Source organism: Globicephala melas, chromosome 13 (genome assembly GCF_963455315.2).
Source record: "Globicephala melas chromosome 13, mGloMel1.2, whole genome shotgun sequence".
Lineage (NCBI taxonomy): Eukaryota > Metazoa > Chordata > Mammalia > Artiodactyla > Delphinidae > Globicephala > Globicephala melas.
This window is the reverse complement of record NC_083326.1, coordinates 83,451,216-83,478,949: the sequence shown is the minus strand read 5'-3', so window position 1 is coordinate 83,478,949 and position 27,734 is coordinate 83,451,216. Positions and strand designations below refer to the sequence as shown.

The 27,734-nt window shown below is 46.4% G+C and overlaps 2 protein-coding genes across 4 annotated transcripts; one reads left to right on the top strand and one right to left on the bottom strand.

The window, feature by feature from the left end:
• The first annotated feature begins 48 nt into the window (after positions 1-48).
• EIF2B1 (eukaryotic translation initiation factor 2B subunit alpha) lies at positions 49-14,285 on the top strand. The gene is made up of 9 exons (XM_030860077.3): positions 49-204; positions 1,082-1,183; positions 3,404-3,540; positions 3,650-3,766; positions 5,500-5,612; positions 6,163-6,231; positions 7,433-7,508; positions 8,806-8,931; positions 9,623-14,285. The coding sequence occupies exons 1-9, from the start codon at positions 192-194 to the stop codon at positions 9,785-9,787; spliced, it is 918 nt and encodes a 305-aa protein (XP_030715937.1). The 5' UTR covers positions 49-191; the 3' UTR covers positions 9,788-14,285.
• On the bottom strand, positions 10,656-27,314 carry DDX55 (DEAD-box helicase 55). Of its 3 annotated transcripts, XM_030860067.2 has the most exons (14): positions 27,172-27,314; positions 24,560-24,610; positions 24,380-24,466; positions 23,114-23,205; positions 22,972-23,034; positions 20,961-21,110; positions 19,265-19,454; positions 17,716-17,798; positions 15,695-15,826; positions 14,756-14,848; positions 13,579-13,693; positions 12,934-13,102; positions 11,638-11,930; positions 10,656-11,382 (listed from the first exon to the last, which is right to left on the bottom strand). In XM_030860067.2, exons 1-14 carry the CDS (start codon positions 27,277-27,279, stop codon positions 11,206-11,208), a joined length of 1,803 nt encoding a protein of 600 aa, XP_030715927.2. In that variant the 5' UTR covers positions 27,280-27,314; the 3' UTR covers positions 10,656-11,205. The 3 variants fall into 3 exon arrangements, with proteins under 3 accessions (XP_030715927.2, XP_030715929.2, XP_030715931.2); XM_030860069.2 differs by lacking the exon at positions 14,756-14,848; XM_030860071.2 differs by lacking the exon at positions 20,961-21,110.
• Positions 27,315-27,734: the final 420 nt, after the last annotated feature.

The following is a 27,734-nucleotide window of genomic DNA, read 5'->3' as shown; positions in this document are numbered from 1 at the left end:
GAGTGCTGGGCTCGGGCCGCGAGCCGGAGCCACAGCCCCGCCCCCAAGGCGCCGGAAGTGGAGTGCAGAGCCGTGCAGAGCCGTGCTGTACGCTGTCGGTCACTGTGATTCGGAGCCCGTGCGGTCGCTGGACCCATCCAAGTGGCGCGAGCGGCTCTGGGCCCCTGGGGCCCCGCGGTCCAGAGGGCACCATGGACGACAAGGGTAAATTGGGACGCGACGGGCCTGCTGGGCCTAAAGCGGAGCCGCGCAGGGATCCCTCCACCTCGCACGCCCAGACTGGGCGCCGGGAGAGGTCACTTTCCAAGCTCAGGCTGTTTGGCTGGATGTGGTTCCTCTAGTTACAACTAAAACCACTCGCTGCTCCTGTATCCAGGGAATGGGTCCTGGGGGTATCCCCGGACACCCCTTCTCCCCACGCTTTCCAGTGCCGTCCAAAAAAGTGAGATTTCGGACGTATGTGCAGGTCTTCGCAGTCTTGATTTCCTCATATGTGAAGTATGAGTAAGACTCCCTGCCCTGTTGGATCTGGTACTAGAATTAAAAGAAAGGCGTATTTGATTTGCTTGTCTAATGTGGTTATCAAGGTGTTTTATTAAGTGAAGAACAAGGGCAAACTAATGTGTATACAGTACCTTTCATGTAAAAAAAAAATAAGAGCAGGGTAGACCTCTGCATCACATACATGTACATATGTATGTATGTAGGTGAATACGCTTGACTTGGCATAGACTGGAGGGTGCAGGAGAAATCGGTAAGGAGGTTGGCTCTGGGATTCTTTCCGGACTTGGGGTCTAGGATAAGGGGGAGAATGACCTTTCACTACCTTTTGATGGGGCTTAAATTTTATGCCATTGTACATGGCTAGCTTTTGCAAAATGAGAGAGAAAGAGTTTGCAAATAGTAGAGTGATGTCATATCTATTCCCGTCAACATTTATGGTGCCCCTGAAGCCAAACACCCTGCAAAGAAAATATTCTTTAAATTAGTTTGCTTTTTAAAGTCAACAGTCATTGATAAGCTCTCTGGTCGTCTATCCTGCTAAATGAATTTGATGAATCACTTTTTTCTCCCTTCCCAGAGTTAATTGAATACTTTAAGTCTCAGATGAAAGAAGATCCTGACATGGCCTCAGCAGTAGCTGCCATCCGGACTTTGCTGGAATACTTGAGGAGAGATAAAGGTAAAGACGGTCATCCTCCATCACTCCAGGTGTTAGGAAAGTCTGCTCATAACTGTTAGAAGTGTAGCAAGTGAGAGACGGATGTGTGCCTACATAAGGTAATGCAGCCCCAAGCTCAGCTCCTCCCTCTTTTTCTGTCCTTTTAATGTGAAGAGAGCCCTCAAGTTATCATTGAATGGGTCTCCTTTCAATGAAATATACTTTGAATCAAGAATGACCATATTGGCCTTTCTCACCTTCTGAGATGGCCCACGCTCTGTCTGTGGAGTGTGTTTCTCTCTAAATAAATGCACTTCTTATCTATCACTTTGTTTCTCACTGAATTCTTTCTGTGATGAGACATCAAGAACCTGAGCTTCATTAAGTCCTGAAACCAGGTGTGTGATCTCAGTTGGAAGACGGTATGTTTTGGCCGAGTTCGAGTCCCGGCATGTGGGTTCAAGTCCCAATCTGAGGTGCACTGTCTCACTTTGAGAGTAGCAGCTGAAATTGGGGGGATGCTGTGGTTCTTCTCACTACAATAGCAGGTGAGTGCAGGGAGCCAGCCAGATGGACTGAAGGGGCTAGACCAGCATAGATCCTGCATTTTCTCAAAACTGACCTGCCAGGGCTTCTTCCTGCCAGGGTCCCCACTGAATAGTGGGGAGTGGAATCAAAATTGCAGAAGGTTGGGGTAATGAAAAATAAAGGAAAAGAAAGAAAGAGAAAGTCCAGAAAAGATTTGGGGAGGAGAACAGAACCAAGAAATCTCAGAAAGCAAGCTACTGTATTTTTTAACACTACATAAAACAATGGAAGAGGGAGCTCTGTGGGGTTAGAAAAGACAACTGAACGAAGTCTTTTTCTAAAAGTTCAGGAAAACTCATTTACTTAAAAATGAAATGGTTGTGTCCAAACGCCATAAAAGTTACTGTAAGGAAGACAGAATGAGAATAACATCCCTGCAGACAATGAAATCACACCAAAACATAAATAAATAAACCCCCCAAAAAAGAACGACAACCAGAAAAAAAAAGCATAACACGCTATTTTACAATGAGCTAAAATTTTTTTAAATGGTACAAGACATGAGACATAATATAAATCAGATTTAGAAAAACAGAAATGTAGTGATAGAATTCAAGAAAGAATTAGAAATAAAAGAAAAAAAAATTAAAAACAAAAAAGAATGACCATATTATACCAGGTTAACTTTGAAGCTTAAATTATAGCAATAGTTGACCTTTACAAGGATTTATTGAGCTTCTGTCTTGTGGAAGTTTCTTTGCAGTTGCTGTAGAGAATGTTCCAGTATAAATTCTGGTTTTAATGTCATCATTGTGATTACTACTAATTCAGACATCCTAAATGTAAGCATCTGGGTATAAACAAAATAATAATAATAACAATAAAAATAATAAAGCGTTCTTTAATCTAAAGCGCTGGCCTAGAGATGCATGTCTCTAAGACAACCTCCAGCCTCTTCCCATTGCACTTACAATAGCATCCAAACACCTGGGACTTCCCTGTGGTCCAGTGGCTAAGACTCTGCACTCCCAATGCAGGGGGCACGGGTTGGATCCCTGGTCAGGGAACTAGATCCCACAAGCTGCAACTAAGAGTTCATATGCCACAACTAAAGACCCAGGGCAGCCAAATAAATAAGTATTAAAAAAAAAAAAAATCCAAACACCTAAGCCTTACCTACCCCACCCCGCAGACCTCTTCTGTCACTGCTACTTAATTTCCTTCTATGCTGTCCCTCACTGAGCTGTGCTTCACTCTGGCCTCTCTTTGTTTCTCATACCAAGTTTATTCCCTTCTTGGGACCTTTGCGTTTATAGTCTGCATCTGAGACTTTTCCCACTGGACCTTTACTCGGCTGGATCCTTTCTTACGCGGGTCTCTGCTTAGGCCTGCACTCCAAGAGACCACCCCTGTTAACTCTGTCTAAAGTAGCTCCCCCTTTCTCATCATTCTGCTTTTTTCTGTCCTCATTTCAGTCTGTAATTAACTTGTTGATTTCTTTGTGTGCTTGTTTACTGTCTGCCTCTCCCACTAGAAAGGGAGTTCCGTCAGAGCTGGGACCCTGTCTGTCCCGTTCACTGATGTATCTCTGGCATCTAGAACAGCGCCTGGCATACAGCCTGCACCCAGTAACCACTGGTTGAATGAGTGAGTGAATCACAGACCCATCAAGGGTCAAAAATGAACGTCACATTCCTCATGTGATCATTCCAGGGGAGACACTCCAGGGCCTGAGAGCGAATCTCACCAGTGCCATAGAAACCCTGTGTGGCGTGGACTCTTCTGTGGCCGTGTCCTCGGGCGGGGAGCTCTTCCTGCGCTTCATCAGCCTTACCTCCCTGGAATACTCCGTAAGCCCCTGCCCTCCTCGGTTACCTCTCTGTTTCTCTGTTTGGCCACAAATATTCTCAGCTTTATCTGGATCCTCCCCTTCACCTCATTTTGCTCTTTTCTTCCCAGGATTACTCCAAATGTAAAAAGATCATGATTGAGCGGGGAGAGATTTTTCTCAGGAGAACATCACTGTCGAGAAATAAAATTGCAGATCTGTGCCATACTTTCATCAAAGATGGGGCGGTGAGTAGATCTTGATTATGTGTGGTGATTGGGAGCAAGGACTTTGGAGTTAGACTCCTGGGGTAAAATCCTGACTCTGCCACTTACTTGCTGTGTAACCTTGGACAAGTTACTTAACCTCTCTGTGCTGCAGTTTTCTCATCTGTTAAATAAGGGTAATAACAGCACCTACCTCATAGGGGTGTTGTGAGGATTAATGAGATGGTATGTGTAAGGACTCTGCACTATGCCCGGCACATAGTAAGCACTGTCTAAATGTAGATATTATTATCATAGGCGGTTGTCATTTTAAACAGGCAGAGAAAAACCCTGGGACAGCATGGATGATTCTTGATTTGATAAGGTGTCTTACTAAAAAAAGTATTTTTTATTACTGGATGTGTACTAAATTAATCTGAATTAAATTAACACAGCTCTTGTCATTGGTTCATACTGACTGTCTTCCTGCTGAATGTTAGCACTGGATTGAGATTTTTCATCTTCATTCCAAACGCTCTTACAGAGATACCACCAAGTGTTGATAAGCTGAGTGAGGAAAGACGGGAGCTGCACATCAAGTCAGTCTCCCAGCAAAGGGGTCGTAAAACTTTTATGACGTCTCCTCTCCCGGCAGCACGCCTTCTTTTGCCATCTAAGCCTCCATCGACCATAAAAGTATTCACTTGCATCTGGACTCTTGTCCACTGTCTATTACCCCTTTCCCAATTTTTGAAGCCTTTTTTTTTTTTGGAGTATGTTATTAAATAAATGACGTAATAGATGCGAGTGGAACTTGTACGCAAGCCAGCTGCAAACAAAGCCATTTTGGTGCCAAGTGGAGGCAAGCCTGTGACTGCCTCTCACCGAGGCCTTCTCCTTCTGCAGACTCGCTGCAGGATTCGTTTGCTCTAGTGGAGTTGAATGTGTAATAACCACCCGCATCAGTGCTATTTTGGCTAAATTTCCAGCACAGCTGCTCAAATTTGAACATGCAGATGAACCCCCTGGGGATCTTTCAAATGAAGATTCTGATTCAGTAGGACAAGGGTGGGGCCTGAGAACCTGCATTTCTAACAAGCTCTTGGGCGAGGCCCAGAAAGGAGCTAGGGAGCTACATCCCTCCTCCTTGCTTACACTGTCCTCTGCACTCTATTCCCCAGAGCAGAGATTACATCTAAGTATCTGCAAATTGTATCCAGTCCACAGATGGGTTGTGTTTACCCCAAACAGCGTTTATAAGTTTTTAAAAATTAGCCAACATTGAAATATTGGATTTTCAGCGCCTCTAGAAAAACCAGATGATCTGACCACAGTGGGCCCACATGACAACAGCTGGAGCTCAGCCTTTCCACTCTGCTGCTGGCCCCAGCCGGCCCCCTGCATTCCTTTATGCTACCTGCCTGGTGCCTGTATGCCCAAGAGTGCGAACCATTAGGGAAGCCAACCCAAAGGAACCTAACAGAGCCTTCAGATATAAAGGCTTCTGTATGTGAGTAACACCACATGGAGATGTCACTTCTGCGCTTGCTACGAGAAGAGGAGACCCATAATATATTCCTCCGGCAGAAAACTTTTTCAGCTTGTATATGGGCTTAAACTCAGTGTACTATCAAGGATCTCCTTTCTGATTACAGCTGATTTGTGAGAAAGCATACGGAGAAGCTTTAGGGTACCAGGAACACGCATCAGAGGGTCATAGAGTATGGGTGATTGCCAGAAGCTTGCCCTTTTGACAGAGCTTTCTGTGCCCACAGAGAATATTAACTCACGCCTACTCCAGAGTGGTCCTGAGAGTCTTGGAAGCAGCCGTGGCGGCCAAGAAGCGTTTCAGTGTGTACATTACAGAGTCACAGCCTGATTTATCAGGGCAAGTATCCTTCCATTTGGTTATGAGCCCAGCAGTCCTTTTAAAGAGCAAACTGAGGATTAGAATCCATTTTAAGAGGAGCCAGAATAGGCCCCTGATTTGCCAATCAGTCAGCATTGCCTTTGACAGTGCCCATTCCTGCCCCTGGAAGAAAAATCACCGTGAATCTGAAGTAGGTCACAGTACAGGATCTAGGGGTTTTATTTAGTACTTAAGTCAGAGGAACAGCAATTGAAAGATTTTTATCAAGGAATAGATAATTCGCCACATATCTAGCCAGAACATAATAAAAGGAAAACCCTTTTTTTCTGAATTTACATATCTTTTTGTATCCCTAAGAGTGCAGTTCTCCTAAAACACATACTTCCTTCTAAAGGACCCAAATTCTTGTTTCCTTAGTCCAAAGTCTCAGGATGTGCCCCTTAATCCATTACTTGAACTGAGTTTCCAGCTAAAGTGATTTATCATTGTCCAAATTAAGTGACTCACCATACACCACTGTGGGACTTTCCTGGACTTTTTTCTAATGCTCTCAAACTGTCACTTTCAGTAAGAAAATGGCCAAAGCCCTCTGCCACCTCAGTGTCCCCGTCACTGTCGTACTGGATGCCGCTGTTGGGTAAGTGCCTGGCTTCCCCCGCCACAATTACTCTTCCTCGCCCACTCCCAGGGGTGGCTTGGAACAGCACTTCCAGTTGGAAGGTTTGAGTCTCGTTCATAAAACTGGACTGGGCAGCGTCCCGCCTCTTAACTGATAGCTGGGCTAAACCAGCAAGCTCATTATAAGGCCTTGATAGTGTACAGACAGGGCTATAGGATGTCAGGGAGAGGGGGAGTCATTGACGTGGCAGTATCATAGTGCATTTTAAGAGCAAGGTGCAGAGGTCAGGTCAGCACATGTGACCAGTGCTCCCTCTTCATCTGAAGACACGGGCTGCCCTCAGTGGCACTCTGGGATTCTTCGTCTCACCTGTGCAACTTCACTCCTAAAGCCCAGGTGACATGCTCCATGGATTGACAGCGTGCCTCCCAAGAGAAAACAGGAGTAATAATCCCTTGGGAAGAAAACACATAAGGAGATGATTAAGGAAATTAGGAATGTGTTTAAGAGTAAACATTTTAAAGAATTCTACTAATTGCTCATTTTATTTTCTTTTAAGATCTATTTATTATTTATTTATTTTTGGCTGCGTCGGGTCTCAGTTGCGACACGCAGGCTTCTAATTGAGGCGCACGAGCTCAGTAGTTGTGGCTCGCGGGCTTAGTTGCCCCGCGACATGTGGGATCCTAGTTCCCTGACCAGGGATCAAACCCACGTCCCCCACATTGTAAGGTGGATTCTTTACCACTGGACCACCAGGGAAGTCCCTAATTGCTCATTTCAAAAGATAGATTGGCCTTCAGCCTACCTGCAAGATTCTTGAATTACATAACATTTTTTCCAACTTCAGATCACATCAGGTCTTTAAATTTTGTCTGTATTAATGTAGAAAGGAAAACAGAATGTGCCACACGTAGTAAGGATAAATGCCGGGTCATGAAATCCTTGCTTCAGCTACACACATATGCATGTACATTACTGGGTGGCAGGGAGAGTTACACGTCTTATTGTGGTGTCATGACCAAAACAGGTCTTGGTGCCCCTGTAGCAGAACCGGTAACAGTGCCAGGGGTTGTCTCATGAGTTCAGTGCTCTTTGGAAGAAAGTTATGAGAGGAACTTACCTTGGTGAAAATGGAGTATTAATCTTTGCAGGCGATGTTGCTACTAAGAAGAGCAAAGAAGAGGGAGCATTAAAAAATTGTTTTTAATTTCCTTAGCTACATCATGGAGAAAGTGGATCTTGTCATTGTTGGTGCTGAAGGAGTTGTTGAAAACGGAGGAATCATTAACAAGGTAGGAGCATCAGTTCTCCGCGGGCCCTTGGTCAGGGCGGGAAGCTACATCACTGACCTCAGACATCCAGCTAGCACTGTATTGTTAACGATTCGTTCCTCTAACCCTGCTTAGCTTCAAGACTCCACCACTGCAGCCAATGGCTTCCCAGTTCCCATGAGCCATTGCAGCGGTCAAATTTTGTTCAGATTTCTTCCTGCTTTGGAGACTGATTTGTGTAAATTAGGAGAAAGTAATTTATATTTTTTCAAAACATGCTTTAACTGGAATTTAGCTTTTGGTTGGTTTTTCTTTTTAATGGAGCATATTTGACATCAGTGTAATGTTTAAAATTTATCTGTTGCTTAACATGGAAAGATTTCATGATAGTTTGTTGTATGTGGTAATATATAACATAAAAATTTGCCATTTTAATCATTTTTAAGTGTACAATTCAGTGGGATTAATTACACTCACACTGTTGTGCAGCCATCACCATTGTCTGTCTTCAAAACTTTTCCATCACCCCAAACTGTCACCATCAAGCAAAACTCCCCATTTTTCTCTCCCCATCCCCTAATCTTTCTCCCTCCATGATTTTTGCCTATTCTAGGTACCTTATATAAGTGGAATCATACAATATCTGTCCTTTTGAGTTTGGCTTATTTCACTTAGCATGATGTTTTCAAAGCTCATCTATATTGTAGCATGTGTCAGTGCTTCATTCCTCTTTATGGCTGCATAATGTACCACGTCACATTTGTTTATCCATTCATCTGTTGATGGATACTTGAGTTGTTTCTATCCTTTGACTATTGTAACTAATGCTGCTGTGAACACGGGTGTACGACTACCTATTTGAGTTCCTGTTTTCAATTCTTTGAGGTATATACCTAAGAGTGGAATTGCTGGGTCACATGGTATTTCTGTGTTTAGCTTTTTGAGGAACTGCCACAACTGTTTCCCACAGTAGCTACACCATTTTACGTTCCTACCAGCAACGTACAAGGATTCCAAATTTCTCTACATCCTTGCCAACACTTGTTTTTTTTAACTATAGCCACCCTAGTAGATGTGAAGCAGTATCCCATTGTGGTTTTGACTTGTGTTTCTCTCATGACTAAGAATCTTGAGTATCTTTTCATGTGTCTATTGACCATTTGTATATCTTTGGAGAAACGTGTTTTCCTTTTTAAAGGTCTTCTGTAATTCCAAAGCCAGAAGTACATATATTGCGTTCACTCATATACTTTCTGTTGCTCCCACTTCAGATATGCCATAAGATCTCACCCTTCTCCGCTTTTCTCTGACTTCCCAGATTGGAACCAACCAGATGGCTGTGTGTGCCAAAGCACGGAACAAGCCTTTTTATGTTGTTGCAGAAAGTTTCAAGTTTGTACGGCTCTTCCCACTAAACCAGCAAGATGTCCCAGATAAGTTTAAGGCAAGAGTTTTACATATTTGAAGGGGTATTTGAGTCTAAACTGAAACCTTTGAAGAAAAACGCAGTGCTAAGAATGTTCCATTAAGTTGTTCACTTCCCACTATTTTTTCCAATACTCAGGATACAAAGGTAAGTTGGTGGCTGTTGAACAGCCTAATTTGTCCCCAGAATTTAAGTCTTTGTCTCTCATTCAATTAAGCACTAGATACAGGCCAAGGAGGCAGGGGAAACTGGTAATAGTCGAAGTTTTGGCTCAGCTGTCTGGGCTCACTTGCCATCTCCACCACTTACTAACCATGTGACCTTGGGCAAGTCCTTTCATTGTAAGCTCTGTGAACTTCAGTCATCTGTACAAGGGTTATGACAATTCTGAGATAATCCATGGGAAGAACTTAGCACAGTGCCTAGCACTTAGTAAGCACTCTGTAAATGCTCTAAACGGTTGTCTTGAGAGGTCTGGAGGAGTTAATCCAGCACACCAGTGAGGGGACACGTGGCTTAAGTTTTTCTTTAATGATCTGCTCACCCAAGCCACACTCATCCCCCTCGCCAGTGTGCTGCACAGCTGGCCTCCCCCCGTTTCCAGAGAGCACTTTGAGGCAGGAGCACACTAATTGCTCAGGCCAAGGCCTCTCCAGTTCAGAGCCTTGAACACGTGGGGCAGACTAACGTATGCTTCCTGTCTCCTCAGTACAAGGCAGATACTCTGAAGTCCACGCAGACTGGACAGGATCTCAAAGAGGAGCACCCGTGGGTCGACTACACCTCCCCTTCCTTAATCACACTGCTGTTTACAGACCTGGGGGTGCTGACGCCCTCAGCAGTCAGCGACGAACTCATCAAGCTCTATCTGTAACAGCCGGGCCCTTTCCTGCCGGCGAACAGCTGATGCTGGGAGCAGCCTCTTGGCCCCTCAATGAGCCAGGCCAAAACTGAATTGTTTTTTATGAAATTTTATCGACTAAGTACTTAAAATCATACGTCTTGGAGAATTTTTATTCATTTCAGTCCCATCTGAAATATGTTCATGGTTCCCCTAGAACCCAACCTAAATTGTGCTTATGGTTTCCAGACACTTTCATTCATTTCCAGTTTCCAGAAATACAAGTTAGATTATTGGCTGCTTGACTGATGAAAGAAGATGTGCCGCGTCCCCCTCCCTTCATCTTCCCCACACTCCAGACTTATCTGCCAGAAGCATCAATGAAAGCCATGCAGGCCTAAGAGAGCAGGGGTCCTAACTGCGGCCAGGCGCCCCTCCAGCAACCAACAGCCGCCCAGGATGCAGGCTACACGGTGCCTGCACGGTGTGAGAAAGGCAGGAAACACTTGCTGAATCTGCATCAGGCTTCCAGCAGTGAACATGAGCTGAGGGCTGTCATCTCCAAAAAAAGGATCAAGCCAAACAGAGTGGAAACTAACATGAGAACCCAAGACAGAAACAGCGTCTTTGGCAGGAGTATCCTACATGCCTCACCACTTACGAAGATGCCTTCCAGAATATTTGCAAACTTTAATTCTGTATCTGGGAAAGATGTGAATTTAAACATGTTTGGGTCCTGAACAGCTTTTTTAAAATTGTTCTTGGGAACAATTCAGCATCTTTTCAAATTGTATGAAAGATTTTGATATGGCGTTGCATCGGTACCGCAAGCTGACCCCAGGCCCAAATGTATTGTCCATCTTGGTAAAGACACTATGCAGCCACCTTCACACACTTAAGGCACAGTTAGAATGAAATACAGTTTATTCAACAGAAGGCATAATAATTTTCTTTTCCAGAATGACTTGCTTCCTCTGTTTTTCAGATACTCACCAATAAAACAGTACTAGGGGCTGTGCAGGTGTTCTGCACAGTACATCAAAGAGAGAACTGAAGTCCAGGGAGAAGGACATCCAGGGAGATCAGGTGCCTGAAAACACTGAGGAATTTTAAAAGGCCTAAAATCAAGTCTACATCAGTATCTCTGTGTTAAAAACCAATGAGCTCTTTGACTAACCCATCAAAATAAATACTGACATCTGTTATTTACACTCAGTTAATTTACATTTTCTTCTGTTAGACTCCAAAGGCTGGTATGTTTTTCATAAAATATTCATGAGCGTGAAACCCCTCACATGGCCGTCTGCAACAGCAGCTTTGGGAGAGGTGGTTCTTCCCGGACGTCTGCTGAAGTTCTGCTGTTCAGTACACGCGAGCGCAAGCTATCTGCGAGCGCAGGGCAGCTCGTGGCATTCCCGTTGCTCTCGTGCACTTCGCCTGAGCGGCAGGAATCAGCAGTCATCTTCCAAATCTGAGATCCCCAAATCTGCTGTCTTGACTGATCCTGTGCCACTTGTCAACAGCCCCTTCTCGAGTTCTTCTTCAGTAATTTTGCCTTTTTTAAACTTTTTCAAGAGCCTTGTGTCATTAAGAAGTTCTTCCACGTCCTCATCTTCAATATCAGAACCCTGAGTACAGAAGAGATCAACAAGCTACTGAATTTCTCAGCAACAGTGTTCTAAGTGAAACCAGCAATTTTTAATCAGTAACTAGCTTAGATCACCTTCCACAAACAGCGCATTCCCCACCCAAGCCACCAAGGGAGTATAGAAATCTGAGAGTCCTATGCAATTCCTATTAGAAGATAACTATATACTACACTTCAGTGAAACTTGTTCAGAATTCTAAGTTGAGTATTTAAATAATAAAAATGCAAACTTTACCTCTTCCCTTTTCCTTTTTTCATTCCGTTTTTTCTTCTTTTCCTTTTTGGCCTTCTGCTTTGACCAAGCTTTATTTTTTATGAATTTTCTTCTCCCTTCATTTTCTGTTTTCTCTTTTCTTTGTTGCTCCAATAGCTTCTGCCTCTGCTTTTCTCTGATTTTATCTTTAAATGGAATGGTGTCTGTACTGACGTCCACAGGCACGAAATCTGGAAACTGCTTTCCTCTCAGCTCTGGCATCTTGGGCATCCTCAGCAGGCCAAAACCTCGAGCAAGACTTGCAAAATCGAGATCTGATTAAACCAAAACACTGCAGTTAGCACACCCAAAATAGGATTATAGGCATCAACCCACAGAACATTCACAGCAATATAATTTTGTCTACCTAAATGACCTAATGGGCTCATTTTAATTAGAATTAAAATAATTACATTTTTACTAAAAAGGAATACTCAGCAGCCAGTGTATTCTGTCTACTCAAACCCAAGGAAGACTGTGTTTTATTTTATTTTTATTTATTTTTTTGGCTGCGCTGCACAGCACATGGGATCTTAGTTCCCCAACCAGGGATCGAACCCATGCTCCCTGCAGTGGAAGCTCGGAGTCCTAACCACCAGATCACCAGGGAATTCCTAGGAAGACTTTCTTTTAAATGTTTAGAATACATTAAACCTGGCATAGGCCTGACTTTTTTTGTTTAACATCTTTATTGGAGTATAATTGCTTTACGATGGAGTGTTAGTTTCTGCTTTACAACAAAATGAATGTTATATATATATATACCTATGTTCCCATATCTCTTTCCTCTTGCATCTCCCTCCCTCCCACCCTCCCTATCCCACCCCTCCAGGTGGTCACAAAGCACTGAGCTGATCTCCCTGTGCTATGCGGCTGCTTCCCACTAGCTATCTACCTCACGTTTGGTAGTGTATATATGTCCATGCCTCTCGCTTTGTCACAGCTTACCCTTCCCCCTCCCCATATCCTCAAGTCCATTCTCTAGTAGGTCTGTGTCTTTATTCCCATCTTACCCCTAGGTTCTTCATGACATTTTTTTTTCTTAAATTCCATATATATGTGTGAGCATACGGTATTTGTCTCTCTCCTTCTGACTTCACTCTGTATGACAGACTCTAGGTCTATCCACCTCATTACAAATAGCTCAATTTTGTTTCTTTTTATGGCTGAGTAATAAGGCCTGACATTTTTATAAAACAAAGCAGTTTCATACCTGTAATACTTCTAAAACCACCAGATGTTTCAGATGGAGATAGAATTATGTGAAGTCCAACTTACCCTTTAATCTGAAGATGAGGTTACACTCATGCTTTGCATAAGCCTGGACGAATGACACAAAAGCTTTCATGCCCTTTTCAAACACAGCTCTGTCAGCCAGGGCCATGGACTTGAGCTTTGGAAGGAGGTCTACTGTGTTCTTCTGGACTTTCATCTCCTGCAGGGGGCACTGCACAGGGACCACAGCATCACTTCTGGCTGGAATCACCTCATCCCCAACCAAGGCTACCCCATAAGAGCCAGTGCCAATAAAACCAAAGGCAGAACCATCCATTTTAATCTTAAAGCAGAGGCCTGGAAGCCCAAATCCAAGCAAAGTATTTACTTGGTCCAGAAAGTATTTTAAAAATTTTAAAGCAAAGTTTAAAATGAGATTTTACCTAACAATCCTGATTTCTGCTTGGAAAGTATGGTAACATAGGTCTATGTTCCCAACTAGTGATACTTAGCTGGGGCCAAGCAGTGGCCATACCCCAGAGCCTCTCCACAGCCATAAAGCCAGCCAGGTTCCCGCACGGACATCACCAGCCTGGCCCCTGTGTGTCTGCAACCCCTAATCTAAGTTCTGGACCCCACTTGCTGGAAAAGAACTTTTTCAACTACCCCAGCACTGGACATTCCATAGGAAAAAGGAAGACAGCTTACTTTCTGGTTAATTGCAAGGAAATTGACGTATGACTCTTCCATGGGAAGGAGAAACACAAGTGCGCTGCCGCCGTGGCCGATGCGGGCTGTGCGGCCACAGCGATGCACGAAGGCACTGTGAACAACAAGGAGCGGGAACGTGGTCACCACGTGACGGTGGCCGAGCAGAGCACAGGCCTGCAGCCGCACGGCTGATGCACCTAAAATGACCCGAGGAGCTCCATCCCAACCCGCCGCTTATTAGTGCTATAGAAGAGCTGGCTATTAAAGTACACGTGCAAACCAGAGAGGGTTCTGTTAGACATTTACTATGAACTGTAAAACTTTTAAATTTATGCCTATCTGACGGTATAGGTAGGAGGAAGCAGTCTCAGTAGAAAAACTGAAAAACAATGAAAAGCGTAAAAAAGAAAATAAAAGTGACCTATGAGGAACGCCCCCCACAGGAAGTAACAACTATTGCTTAGGAGTTTGTATTTACAGGTGCTTTCCTATGTTTGGAGGCATTTATCAGGAATATATGCTTGCTTTCAGATAATAACTGACATCTTCATATATGGTGTATATATTGTTCTCCTTTAAACACTCTATCATGTGCATTTCTGCAAGAACTTTAAGGGACTTCCTTGATGGCCCAATGGTTAATACTCTGCACTTCCAATGCAGGGGGCATGGGTTCCATCCCTGGTCAAGGAAGTAAGATCCCACATGCTGTGTGGCGCAGCCAAAATATTTAAAAATAAGTAAATTAAAAAGTATTTGAGGGGGCTTCCCTGGTGGCGCAGTGGTTGAGAGTCCGCCTGCGGATGCAGGGGACACGGGTTCGTGCCCCGGTCCGGGAGGATCCCACGTGCCGCGGAGCGGCTGGGCCCGTGACCCATGGCCGCTGAGCCTGCGCGTCCGGAGCCTGTGCTCCGCAATGGGAGAGGCCACAACAGTGAGAGGCCCGCGTACCGCAAAAAAAAAAAAAAAAAAGTATTTGAAAATGACTGAAATTTCAGTGATAATATAGTATCACTATTGACCTATCAATGACCTATCAATGATAACTCACCAGTTCCCCTTTTTTGTTATTTCGTAATGTTTTGACAACCATCATTATGTTTTCTTCCTCAGGATTCCTATTTCATTAGCCTAGATTCCTAGACAGAGTGGGTAACATTCTCTCATGCTGTACCTGGCATTGCTGGGAGGGTCGTACTGCAAAACCCAGTTTACTTCAGGAATATCTATTCCTCGGGCCATCACATCAGTGCACACTAAAATCCCACTAGAAAATGAGAAAACACCACACTGAGTAAGGAGGCCACTATTTCCCTCACCATCAAGCAGTCTTTACTGAGGGATGACAGTAATAACATAGGTTGCAGAATCTCTCACAGAAGCAAATATATAGGAATAACATTTTGATTTTTCTTCCTCCTAAGAACCTCTAGGACTTTACAAGTTGTCAGTGAAATCTTTAAAGAGGTGGGGAGGAAACATTGAAAAGATTTTTTAAATTAGCATATTTCCATTGAGGGAAAAGAAAAAAAAAAACCCACAGTATTTGGTCTAATCCTTTGCAGCCGTTTAAAAAAAACAAATGAAATTTTCCCTCCCAGACTGTCATGTATCCATCAATTCTATCACTTTGCCTAAAAGATTGCTTTTAACATAGCCAGAAGGCTCAATGATTAAGAAACACAGAGAAGTATTATTTCTATGCACAAACAGAATCAAGTTATGATCACTAGAGCCACAAGTTCCCTACAGCCTAGCCACCAGCTGACAATCTACAGCCTTTAACGGGTTGCTCCTGTCTGTTCCGTCATTCAACAAACAGCTACCAAAGCCCCACTGGGGGAGCGAACACAACACACAGGTTCCCGTTCTTATGGAGCTTACAACCTAGCAGGGAAGTTGACAGATAAGTAAGGAAGTCAGTGTAGCAAAGTGTAATGGGGTCAGGACAGAGGGCAGGGGCTCTGGATATTTATACAGAGAAGATGTGATAACCAGGCTGAGGAGGAAGAGAGTTCCAGGCAGGGAAACACATGTGAGGGTTTCGAGGCAGAGCGACCTGCAAAAGAGCAGAGTGGCTGGAGATCCGCCATCTCCAAGGAAGCCAACCCACCTTTGCAATTTGCGGAACTCCGTGAAGATCTTATTGCGCTTATATTTCATCTTTCCGTGAATGCACATTATCTTCACGCCCTTCACCAGGGCCTCCAGAGCCTTTCCATAGTATTCCACGCAGGCGCAAGTGCTGCGAGAGGGGACAGAGGGCTTAGAGTCGTAGGCCGCCTTGGTCCTCCTGCGATGGGGGGAGGGAGGCCGCAAGCACTAGATGCAGTGGGGACCACCCAGTCGTCCCAGGAGACTGCAGAGGAGAATGGCTGTGCTTATCATCCACAACTAAGTTCTCGGCCAGGGGAAGGCCAATCTTTTGACAAAACCCCTTCAGCAGGAGTTAAAACCCAAACAACGTGTTCCTCCTGTCTAAAGCTGTTCTAGCAAGGGGATCTCCCTGGCTCCCCGAGGAACTAATTAAATGGAAGGAGTCCTTCACAACAAGAACGATGACGTCTTAAATATAGCTTTACTCCTGCTTTTCTTTCAGGGAACTGCTTCTTCCCCATTCAGTGCAGTTCCCAAGGGCTCAGCAGAAGTCAGACCTATCAGGTCCTCTATCCTGGATATTGGACTTGGAGTCGAGGACAAAAGGGGACTGGAGCAGGGTCATCCCAATGAGGCTGTGCCCTAAAGAGATGGCCATCTGGGTCCCCCAGATCCTGTCTTCCCTAGAGGTGGTGCACCCAACTTTCTCTTTGAGTCTGTGAGCTCCCTACACAGCCCCCTTCTAATAAAGTTCACCTTTTTTACTTGAGGGATTCCAAAGGGATGTCACATCCTTTTGTAGATGAGGGACCTGAAGCTTCCAGAGAGGCAGTACAAGTGAGTGGCAGAGGAGAACCAGAAGGAAGGTGTGATTCCGTCTCCCATGTTTTCCCACTACACCAGGCTGCAGGATTCCAATTCGGGCTAACTCCTGTCTAAATCTCCTGTCTTAAACACCTGTGCTAACTGACTGCTGCCAGATTCCCCAGTTTCCACCAAGAGTCACATCAGTACATAATAAAGCAGTTTTGCACACTAGGGTCACAACCCACAGATCCTGAAAGCAATCTGGTGGGTTCTGAAATCAATTTAGTGAGTCTGGACCAACCAGCATTTTTAAAAAATTAGAGCAGAACAAAACAGAAAGCATCAGAATGCATCCCACCTAGTCAAACGCAGTTTTATGAAATCTTTGTTTCAGTTTCGTGTGTGTGTGTGTGTGCCAGCTTGTATTTCTAACTGTGGGACAGTACAGCTAATGCATTTTATTGGTGACATGATGGATGGAAAAGAAACATAAAATTATTCTGGTATTGCCAAAAAGACAACACCACAGGTATATCTGGAGGAGGAAAAAAACAGCCCAAAGGATGCACACAACTGTTCCTATCTTGTGCTCTGACAACAGGACACACCCCAGTGTGGCAGACACTAGGCTGGTGGATCAAACACCCTCCCAACCACTTCCTCCTTCACCTCCCTCTACTACAGAGGCTGGGACAGCTACCCACTTGTTTTTTTCCCATCTCCTAAAGTGAGGGGCTGCTGGGTGACCCACCTTTGGCCCATACAACGAAAGCAGAAGTCAGCTTGGGAGGGGGCTGTCTGAGAAAGTCTTTTGCTTTTCTGATTAAAAGGGTTGGATATTAAAAAAAAAAAAAAAAAAAAAGGGTTGGATATAGCAAGCACTGCCCTTCCCCCCTCCCTGCCTTTCCTCTTTTATCTGCTTTCAATGCAAACGTGGCAGCAGGTGTCACAGTGGTCATCTTAAAACTAGGAGGTGACCTACAGGAAGGAAAGGCCAAGACAGTTAAAGAAACACTGGTGTTGACGTTGCCGAGACAGAAACCAATGTCAGGAACTGCCTACCTCTGGACTTCTTTTTACAGGAGAAAAATAAACCCCTCCAGCTTGAGCTGCAGAAGTCATTTGCAGCCAAACACATTCCTAACAGACAAACAACCTGAAGGGAATTCCAAACCTGAAGGCTACACACATGTGCACGTTCTGGGTGCGGCTGAACCCCAGAAGTATTACCTGAAGAAGACCAGGTGTTTTTCCTGCTTATGATTTCGAAGAAAATGTACCAGCTGATTAAATTTCTCATCTGCCTTACATACCTATAAAATAAAAAGGAAAACCAATAAAATAAAAACAAATTTGCTGACAATAATAACCCCATAGCTATTTTCAGTTTCGGCCTTAAATTTTAAGGAATCTAATTTCCTCCATGAAAAGGGACAGACTTTCGTCAGAATGTTACTCAGTCTACCGAGATGAGAATAAACATCAGCCTGGGCTGCTGAAACACGTAAGTCACAAAGTCATGTAACTGAGGACAGGGAGCCACCCAGTGCAGTAAGTACCTCCCAAACCCCAACATGCAGACAGCGCCATGCCGGCCATACCACCACCCCCGGGGAGGTCTTTAAAATGCAGATCCTTGGACACAGCATACAGATTACGATTCATAGCTGTGGAATTGGACCCAAGGGTCTGTATTACTTAAGAGTGCCCAGGGGCTTCCCTGGTGGCGCAGTGGTTGAGAGTCCGCCTGCTGATGCAGGGGACACGGGTTCGTGCCCCGGTCCAGGAAGATCCCACATGCCATGAAGCGGCTGGGCCCGTGAGCCATGGCCGCTGGGGCTGTGCGTCCGGAGCCTGTGCTCCGCAACGGGAGAGGCCACAGCAGAGAGAGGCCGCGTACCGCAAAAAAAAAAAAATGTGCCACAGGGTGTCATTTTATAGATTTAGTTTCCTAGAAAACTGAAAGCCAGTCTCTAGAGCACTTATTTTTGGCTTTTTTTTTTTTTTTTTGGCCGTGCCGCACAGCATGCAGAATGTTAGTTCCCCAACCAGGGATCAAAGCCGTGCCCCCGCAGTGGAAGCACAGAGTCTTAACCACTGGACAGCCAGGGCAGTCCCATTTGCTTGTTTATTTGTTTTAATTGCTAAGAGTTAACATATATCAGTGGGAACACCGTATACCATATTGATAAAACTTGGAAAATCTAATAAGTTGTTAAAACAATTATTATAGCTGATCATTTAGAAGGAAAAACAGGACTTCCCTGGTAGTCCAATGGTTAGGACTCCGTGCTTCCACTGCAGGGGGCAGGTTCGATCCCTGGTCGGGGGACTAAGATCCCGCGTGCTGTGCAGCACGGCCCCAAAAAAAACATAACTAAGCTTACTGAAAGCAGTTCAAGTCAAAAAAAATTAGTAACTTTTTTCAGTAAATTGCTTTGGCTTTTAATACTTGTTTTAGTTTTTCCAGCTTTACTGAGGTATAATTGGCAAATAAAAATTGTACATATTTAAGCATATTTACACGTTAAAAATCTATACATGTATACATTGAAGGTGTACGAAGTGATGACATGCGCATACACTGTGAAATGATTATCGTAATCAAGTGAATTAACACACCCATCATTTCACATAGCTCCCTTTTGTATTTAAAGAACTACTCTGTTAGCAAATTTCAAGTACACGACACTGTTAACCCCAGTTCCCACGCTGTACCTTAGACCCCTACATCCTCCTCGATGGCCTGCAAGAGTCAGTGAGACCACCCAGCGCTCACCATGTAGTAGTTCTCCAGGCGGGAGGGGGTCTTCTGCGTGCTGCTGGCCGCCGCGCCCTTCTCCTTCACCGAGATGCGCACAGGGTTCCGGAGGCCTGCTCTCACCAGGTTCTCCACTTCTTGTGTCTGAGTGGCCGAGAAGAGGCCCGTTCTCCTCTGCTTCGGCAAAAACTCCAAGATGGTGTTTATGCTAAAAAGAGAGGGCTCATCTTAACCCCTCACTTATCAGCATAATCAAAAAATGGTGTTTTATGATACTAAACAGGTTATTTTAAAAGACTGAAAACCATCACAATATTTACAGTAGCTACTACTGGGAGGTGAGATTATGGGCGATCTTCATTTCTTCTCTATACTCTCATTTTCCCAAGGTTTCTTCAATGTAAGCATATAATTTTACTTTTACAATGGGGGGCAATTAAAAGAGTGAAATTAAGACAAAACTTTTTGAGACTAAAAACCATGAAACTGTACACTTTACATGGGTGAACTGTGTAACATATGAATTATATCCCAATAAAGCTACTTACTTTTTTAAAACTCACAGAAACTTTTAAAGAAGCCATGAAGGAAAACACATCTTAAGAACATCAAAGACATAAGAAATGGAATTTAAATTGTGTGGTAGAATCTGAAGGATTAATCAACCTAATGATTTGAAATTCACATGTGGGGACTTCCCTGGTGGCGCAGTGGTTAAGAATCCGCCTGCCAATGCAGGGGATACGGGTTCAAGCCCTGGTCTGGGAAGATCCCACATGCCGTGGGGCAACTAAGCCCATGCGCCACAACTACTGAGCCTGCACTCTAGAGCCCGTGAGCCACAACTACTGAGCCTGTGTGCCACAACTACTGAAGCCCATGTGCCTAGAGCCCATGCTCCGCAACGAGAAGCCACTGAAATGAGAAGCCCGCGCACCGCAACAGAGTAGCCCCCGCTCGCCGCAACTAGAGAAAGCCCGCACGCAGCACCAAAGACCAAAGGCAGCAATCAATCAATCAATCAATAAACAGAATCTGTCTGCCAGTGCAGGGGACACGGGTTCAAGCCCTGGTCCGGGAAGATCCCACGTGCCGTGGAACAACTAAGCCCGTGCGCCACAACTACTGAGCCTGCACTCTAGAGCCCGGGAGCCACAACTACTGAGCCTGCGTGCCACAGCTACTGAAGCCCACGCGCCTAGAGCCCGTGCTCCACAACTAGAGAAGCCTCCGCAATGAGAAGCCCGTGTACCCTATGAACAGTAGCCCCCGCTCACCACAACTAGAGAAAGCCAGCACACAGCAATGAAGACCCAACGCACCCAAAAAATAAAATAAACAAATAAATAAATTTATTTAAAAAAAGAAATTCACGGGCTTCCCTGGTGGCGCGGTGGTTGAGAGTCCGCCTGCCGATGCAGGGGACACGGGTTCGTGCCCCGGTCTGGGAAGATCCCACATGCCGCGGAGCGGCTGGGCCCGTGAGCCATGGCCGCTGAGCCTGTGCGTCCGGAGCCTGTGCTCCGCAACGGGAGAGGCCACAACAGTGAGAGGCCCACATACTGCAAAAAAATAATAAAAAATAAAAAAAATTAAAAAAAAAAGAAATTCACATGTGGCTAATAGAGACAGTCATGGAGTAATAAAGGAATTCCATCTTGAGCTCCCTTTCATCCTGTGTCACCCGAAGCCCACGAAGTCCAAACTCCAGTACCTCGCCTCGAACCCCATATCCAGAAGCCTGTCCGCTTCATCCAACACCAGGACCTCCAGGGACCTCACGCAGCTGGCCAGATCCAGGCCCTCTGCCTTCCTTCGGAACATGTCCTCCAGGCGGCCTGGGGTTGCCACAATGATGTTCCCACTATGAAAACAAAGTTAACATTTACCGCACTCGCTGGATCTCGGGGACCTCTGTGATTCCAAACACCAAGTTTTGTATTCCCCCCAGCAAAAGTCATCTAAAATGCCAGCGAAGAGAAGGGAGACCACCACAGTGGGAAGAGAAGGCTGCGCCGTGAGGGGACAGGTCTGGGTTCCAGGCTGAGATCAAGGGCAGGGCTCAGCAAACTGGCTCTTAGGTCACATCTGGACTCCGCTGTTTTCGCGACATTTTATTGGCACATAATTACACATCCTCCTTCATTCATGGGTTGCCTCTGGCGGCTTTCACACGATAACAGCAGAGGTGAGCTGTTATGACACAGACTGTGTGATCGACAAAGCTACAATAATTACCATCTACTCCTTTACAGAAAGGGTTTGCTGACCCCCTGACTTTACTCAACCACTTTAGGTCCCAGGTCACTCATCTATAAAATGAGAATGTGAACAGAACTAGAGATAATTTTATGTAAAGATCACAAACGCAGACTGAAAGCCAAACGTGGCCGCCACAGACTGGGTGGCCTGCAGGAAAGTTTTGTTGTTTTTTTTAAATGTGAATTACATGCCAACAGTTAAAACAACCTGGAGATAACACACAGAAATCTGGAATTCCATATTCTTTTTAAAACATTCAAAACCTGGAGAACTGAGCCCAGAGTTCTGTGGGCAGCGATCAGCGGGAGGTGAGTACTCAGGCGTGAACTAGCCAGTCCCTCCCACTCCCCGCCCACCCCCTTCACACGTTTATATTATCCTCTGAGCCCTGTAGCAACTCGAGTCTGTGACCCCTGCTGCAAAGTATCTCCCGTTGTAGCTGGACACAGCAAGTGCTCAAGAAAAATAGTTTTCTTTATTGAGATTCACTGACAAACTGGGCACAAAGTCTACTGCTGCTCATTACAAACCTTATTCATCATGGGACAATAAAATGCCAAGGAGTGATGGCCATCGCGTATTCAAACACGCATTCCGAATGTTTATTAAACACCAGCCGTGTGCTCAGCGCCTCACTAGGCTCTGAAGGTAAAATGCTGCCGGACAGACACCACCCCGACTTTCCCGAGCCTCCTGGAGACACGAAGAGCCTGGCACGTGCAGTACCTGGGAGAACGCCAGCTCACTGTGGCAGCAGGGCGGGCTGTGAAGCGGGCAGCAGTGGAGAGTGGTGGCTCACAGGCCCTAGGCAGACACTAGGATCTACCCCAAGGGCCAGGAGGAGCCACTGAAGAGCTTTCAGTGAGTGACATGACCCGACTGGCATTCTGGTTGCTACCCGGAGAGTGGACTACTGGGGGCAATAGTAGACACACACAGGAGAGAGAGAGACAGAGAAGCTACTGCAGGAGTCCAGGGGGGAAATGAGCAGGAGAGGTGGCGATGGGAAGGTTGACGGTTAGAGATGCGCTCTGGAGAGAAAACGCAGAGGACATGGTGCCAGCTGGCTGTGAGGGGGAGTGGAGGGGCCAGGACGAGCTGAGGCTGGGCCCCTGACTTCAGGAGAAGCAACGGGGGCAGATGAACAGGAAGCTCCAGACGAGGTGCAAGCCTGGGGATGAAAATTCCAAGCTCCTGTTGTAGACGCGTTTGCAACAGCTGTGAGATGCCTGGGGAGATGCCAAGCAGACAGGTGGATCATCTGTGTGTCTGGGGCTCGGGGCGAGGTTAGGGACCACCACGGGAGGGACGAGATCATGAGCCCGTGAGCAAAATGGGAGGTTGGCCTGAAGAAAGAACTTTTTGTGGGGAGGGGGCTTCTGAAGCAGGGGGTTTCCGGTTAAGCCTAGATCATGTGTCGATTCCTCTTGGGTTCAATGCCAAGAGCGAGCAAGGCAACTTACCCGTGTTCCTTAAACCTCGCAACATCCTCTCCAGGATTCCTGCCTCCGATCCAGAGAATCTGGCTAAAACAAGACAAGTGTCTTTGAGCAGGTCAGGCAAAATCACAGCCCATGGCTGACAGGGACCCTGCCTCCCATTTACCTGAACTGTGGGAAGGGCTTCGTGAAATGCGACAGGACCTCATCTATCTGAACAGCCAGCTCTCGCGTGGGTGTGATGATTATGGCGCCAACCTGCCCACGCGGGGGAAGGCACATGATTAGCAGAGCCCAGGGCTTGCAGAGCTGAACTCACACGAGACTGCACCCTTCACCTAATGGATGAAGGTTCCCAGAGAAACAGCACTTCCTGGGCTTTTTCAGCAGTGCCCAGTCATGCCCGGTCACAGTACACATCGAGAGTTGACCCTTGAATGATGTGGGGGTTGGGGATGTGAACCTTCTGCGTAGTCGAAAATCCGCAAATTATTTATAGCTGGCTCTCCACACAACCGGTTTGGTTCCTCCATGTCCCAATTCCGCATCTAGGGATTAAACCAACCTCGGCTGGTGTAGACCTATAGTTATTCACTACTGAAAGAAACCCGCATTTAAGTGGACCTGCACCGTTCAAACCCATGCTGTTCAAAGGTCAACTGTAGTTTGAATTATAGTCAGTCCTCGTTCTGTTCTACAAAGTGGCCACATACGCTGTTAGTGAACACTGGACCATTGCCCCTGGGGAAACGGGGTTAGGTTCCTGCAAGCCTCTGGCCACATTTGTGTGGACCTATCAATACATAAGCTTGTTTTACACATATTTCTGTTTATAGATACCTTATTTTGTAAGTCAACTATACTCCAATTAAATTATTAAATAAAGACACCTCATTTAATATATACTGTTGATTCATCAACATTGAACTCATAGCCAACAGCACTATCAAAAGGAGCTTATGCAACATGTATTTTCTCCGTAAGGCACATCACAGCCTCTCTGCACTCAGGAACATTCGATAGCGCTTCGGCACTATGTTTGGGGGTCATTTTAAACAGTGAAATCACCAAAAAAAAAAAAATCACAGCAGTAAGTTGACCGGGAAAAGGACACGTGCTTACAGCCTGAGAGCTGGAACAAGAAGGCAGTATCGCCCTGATGAGACTCGGCTGGGAAAGTGCCATAAGGCGACTCCCATTTGTCGCTGCCCCATACAGGTGCAGGCATGAGCACGACAGCACACTGAGTGCTGCTCTGGGGAGCTACAAACAAACGTTAGGCAGCAGGCACATTCATAAACACAGAGCCTGCAGGTAATGAGGACAGACTGTACTTTCTCCTTCTATATTTTTTCAAGCTTTTGACCAGCTTCTTCCTCAACTGTGAACTCTCCGATGACTAAGTGAAAATAAACCGTTTAGCTATCCTCACCTGACTCTTTTTTAACTTCTCTTCCCTTCTCAGGAGAATCTCCAGGATGGGGATGATGAAAGCGAGTGTTTTGCCACTACCTGTGACCTGCAAAGGGCAGAAAGTTTCCGTTTGCTTTTCCTCACAGTTCATTTTGGAAGGAAAACAGGAAGACAAGCTGCATTTACACAAGGTACTCACCGCTTCTGCAGCAACATCTTTGTTTTTCATGAACAGAGGGATGGTTGCAGACTGAAGAGAGAGATGGCAGAGCACTGGTTAGGGGATGCCGTGACTCCACCGATGAGGCCCAAAGCCCAAGAAACACAAGGCTGGCCTTGGTCACACTGGACCCCACCACAAATTGGACTCCGATTACAGTCACCCACAGGGGCCCCAGTAGGGTCAGCTCACAGGTAATACAGCAGCGGTGTCTACACAGATGGCATGGAGGGGAAGTGAGCCAAGCTGGGATTTGGGGGTCCTGAGTTCTAGCCCTGCCTCGCCTACTCTTCCTCTCTGGACCAAGAAGGGTTTGAAGACACTGTGTTCCTTCCAGCTCTAGTATCACAAAACAACGATTTAAATAGGCCCTCTAATTATAAACACCGCAGAAAACCCACAGGGTTACAAGAGGCCTGGCCCTTTGGTTGCAGCAACAAGCAGCTGAACCTGAAGCAGACTCAGGTCTTGGCTTCAAGGTCGCCCCCTCCAGGACCACACTCCACTCCTGGTCCCCAGAGCCTGAGCTCACCCATTGCAGCACATGTAGCACTTTTCTAACTGCTTCAACACAAGTAAGTCTCAGCCTGGGTGATTTCTGTGCCCGCAGGGAACATTTGGCAATGTCTGAAGACATTTGGGGTTGTCAAACAGGGTGGGGGGGCTTCCCTGGTGGCACAGTGGTTAAGAATCCGCCTGCCAATGCAGGGGACATGGGTTCGAGCCCTGCTCCAGGAAGATCCCACATGCCGCGGAGCAACTAAGCCCGTGCGCCACAACTACTGAGCTTGCACTCTAGAGCCCGCATGACACAACTACTGAAGCCCACGCGCCTAGAGCCCATGCTCTGCAACAAGAGAAACCACCGCAATGAGAAGCCCGCGCACCGCAACTTAGAGCAGCCCCCGCTCGCCGCAACTAGAGAAAGCCCACGCACAGCAAAGACTCAACACAGACGAAAATAAAATAAATTTATTAAAAAAAAAAAAAGAATGAGATTTTTCATTTGTTTTTCACACTAAGTCCTCAAAATCCACTGTACATTTTACACTTAGAGCACATCTCAACATGGACTCACCGTGTTTCAAGTGTTCAACAGCCACATGAGTGACTACCATAGTGGACAGCACCTAGACCATCGACTCCAATGGCAGACACTGGGTCTTGTCTACAGTCCCGAGGCATAGCACAGAGCACTGCCTGCTTCCTCCACCCCTTTCCTGATTAGCCTATGGACATCTCAACTTAACATTTCAAAACAGAACCCTCTTGATTTTCCCTCTGAAGCCTGTTATCCTTCCCAGCCTTCCTCATCTCAATAAATGATACCACCATCCACCCAGCTGCTAAGTCAAAAACCTCAGGGTCCCTGTAGATTCCTTCTTCATGAACCCCACATCTGGCCCCTCAGGAGCCCTAAAGCTATCCCAACAGTGACTTTTCAATATCCACTGTGTTCTCTCTACTCCACGCCACCATCACCTCTAACTTGACAGTGGCCTCCTAATGGACCTCCTCACTTCTCCTCTTATTCCTCTAAAGTCTATTCTCTACGCCGCAGTCACATCCCTTCCCTTTCTGCACAGTTTCCCATGGAAGACAGCTTCCCGCTGCATTTAGAATAAAATACAAGCTCCTACAAGGAAGATCCTGCAAGATCCGGCACCCGGTTTGCTCACCTCTTACACTACTCATGCTGCCCCAGCCACAGAGGCCTTCCTTCTGTTCCTCCAAGCTCATTTCCAGCCCCAGGGCATTTGCACGGGCATTTCTCTTTGCTGGACTATCATGCCCCCAATCACCCCACAGCCAGGTCCTTCTTATTCAGGTAGCAGCTTAATGACACCTCCTCCGAGAGGCCTCCCCTATCTTATCTCCTATCCTGTACCTTCTTGTCACTGTCTCCTCCACAACACTTATCACCAGCTGAAATTACCTTATGCCTTTACCCCTTTCTCTCGGGCATTAGAAAACAAGGCCCATGAGTGGGGACCAACACTGCAAAATCCCTGGAGCCTAGAAAAAATTACCCAATACGTAGTTTGTCCTCAAGAAATTTCTTGAATAAATGAATAAACTGGACCAGGACACTTCACTTAGCCCAAGTAATAGTAACAATGACAGCAGGTAACATTTACTGAGCGCCCATGATGTGCCCCAAATTGTCTTAGGTAATCTCCACAATAACCCTCTGATACTATTTTCGTCATTTCACAGAGAAAGGAAATGAAACACAGAGAGGTTAAGCCATTTGCCCAAGATCTCACAGCTAGAGGGGGTAGGGGGAGAATACGAACCAGGCACTTGGGTTCCAGCACCTAAGGGCGGGGTGGGGGGCGGTGAAGACCCTGGCACAGGTGAGCCGCCGCCTGCCGCCTCTGCCTGGCGATCATTAACCAGCTTGGCATCACCCGAGTCGGCGCAGCAGAAAGACGTGGCAAAAGTCCCAGCCGGAGGAGTAAAAACTCCAGGATGCGAGTCCTAACACCTACCGGCCGCATCCAATTAAGCGGCTGCCGGGCCCGCCCTGAGCCTCCCCTTCCCCAACTGCGCCCTGCGCACCGAGGGCCCACCTCCCCGGCCCCGGCTACCTGCACCGGCGTCATGTACGGGAAACCCAGCTCCCGCAGGACACCCAGCACCCGCGGGTGCAGCGGCACCGGGAGCGACTCCCAGGAGCCCTCCGTCACGTGCTCCATGGCTAGCTCCTCCACCGCAGCTACCAGTACGCCTCCCTGGCACACTTCCGCTTCCGCTCGCCAACAGGCCCCGCCCGGAACCGTGCTCCCGTCGCAAAGTTCCGGACGGCGGGGGAAGGCGCCCTCGCCGCAGGAGAGTGGAAAGCCGACAGCTGGCGGGTGAAAGCCGGCCGCGGGGCCCCGGCCATGGTGCCATTCGTCCAGCGCAGCCACCTGGGCTCGGAGCGCCTTTCCACATCGAGCAGGCATTTGGGCGGGAGGGATTTTGCCCCGGCTCTCACACTTTCCCTGCCAGTCGGAAGCAGGTGGCTGCACAACACCGCGTCCTGGCCAAAGGACAGTAGGTCTGGAGGGAGTTGACAGAAATGTACCCCAGCCCGGGAGCCCCAAATATGCAAAACAGGGTCATGGTGGGGATCCACTGCCTACTACACAATTAATGTTGGTTTACTTCC

Excerpts from the sequence above, each read along its gene's own strand:
- DDX55 (XM_030860067.2), bottom strand. The coding sequence starts at position 27,279 with ATGGAGCACGTGACGGAGGGCTCCTGGGAGTCGCTCCCGGTGCCGCTG. Across the intron at positions 17,799-19,264 it reads GCCTGGAGAACTACTACATG|GTATGTAAGGCAGATGAGAA; the intron begins GTGAGCGCTGGG and ends TTTATTTTATAG. Across the intron at positions 13,694-14,755 it reads GACCCTCCCAGCAATGCCAG|TGCCTTCGTGCATCGCTGTG; the intron begins GTACAGCATGAG and ends TGTTGTTCACAG.
- EIF2B1 (XM_030860077.3), top strand. Across the intron at positions 3,541-3,649 it reads TTACCTCCCTGGAATACTCC|GATTACTCCAAATGTAAAAA; the intron begins GTAAGCCCCTGC and ends TTTTCTTCCCAG. Across the intron at positions 6,232-7,432 it reads GTACTGGATGCCGCTGTTGG|CTACATCATGGAGAAAGTGG; the intron begins GTAAGTGCCTGG and ends TAATTTCCTTAG.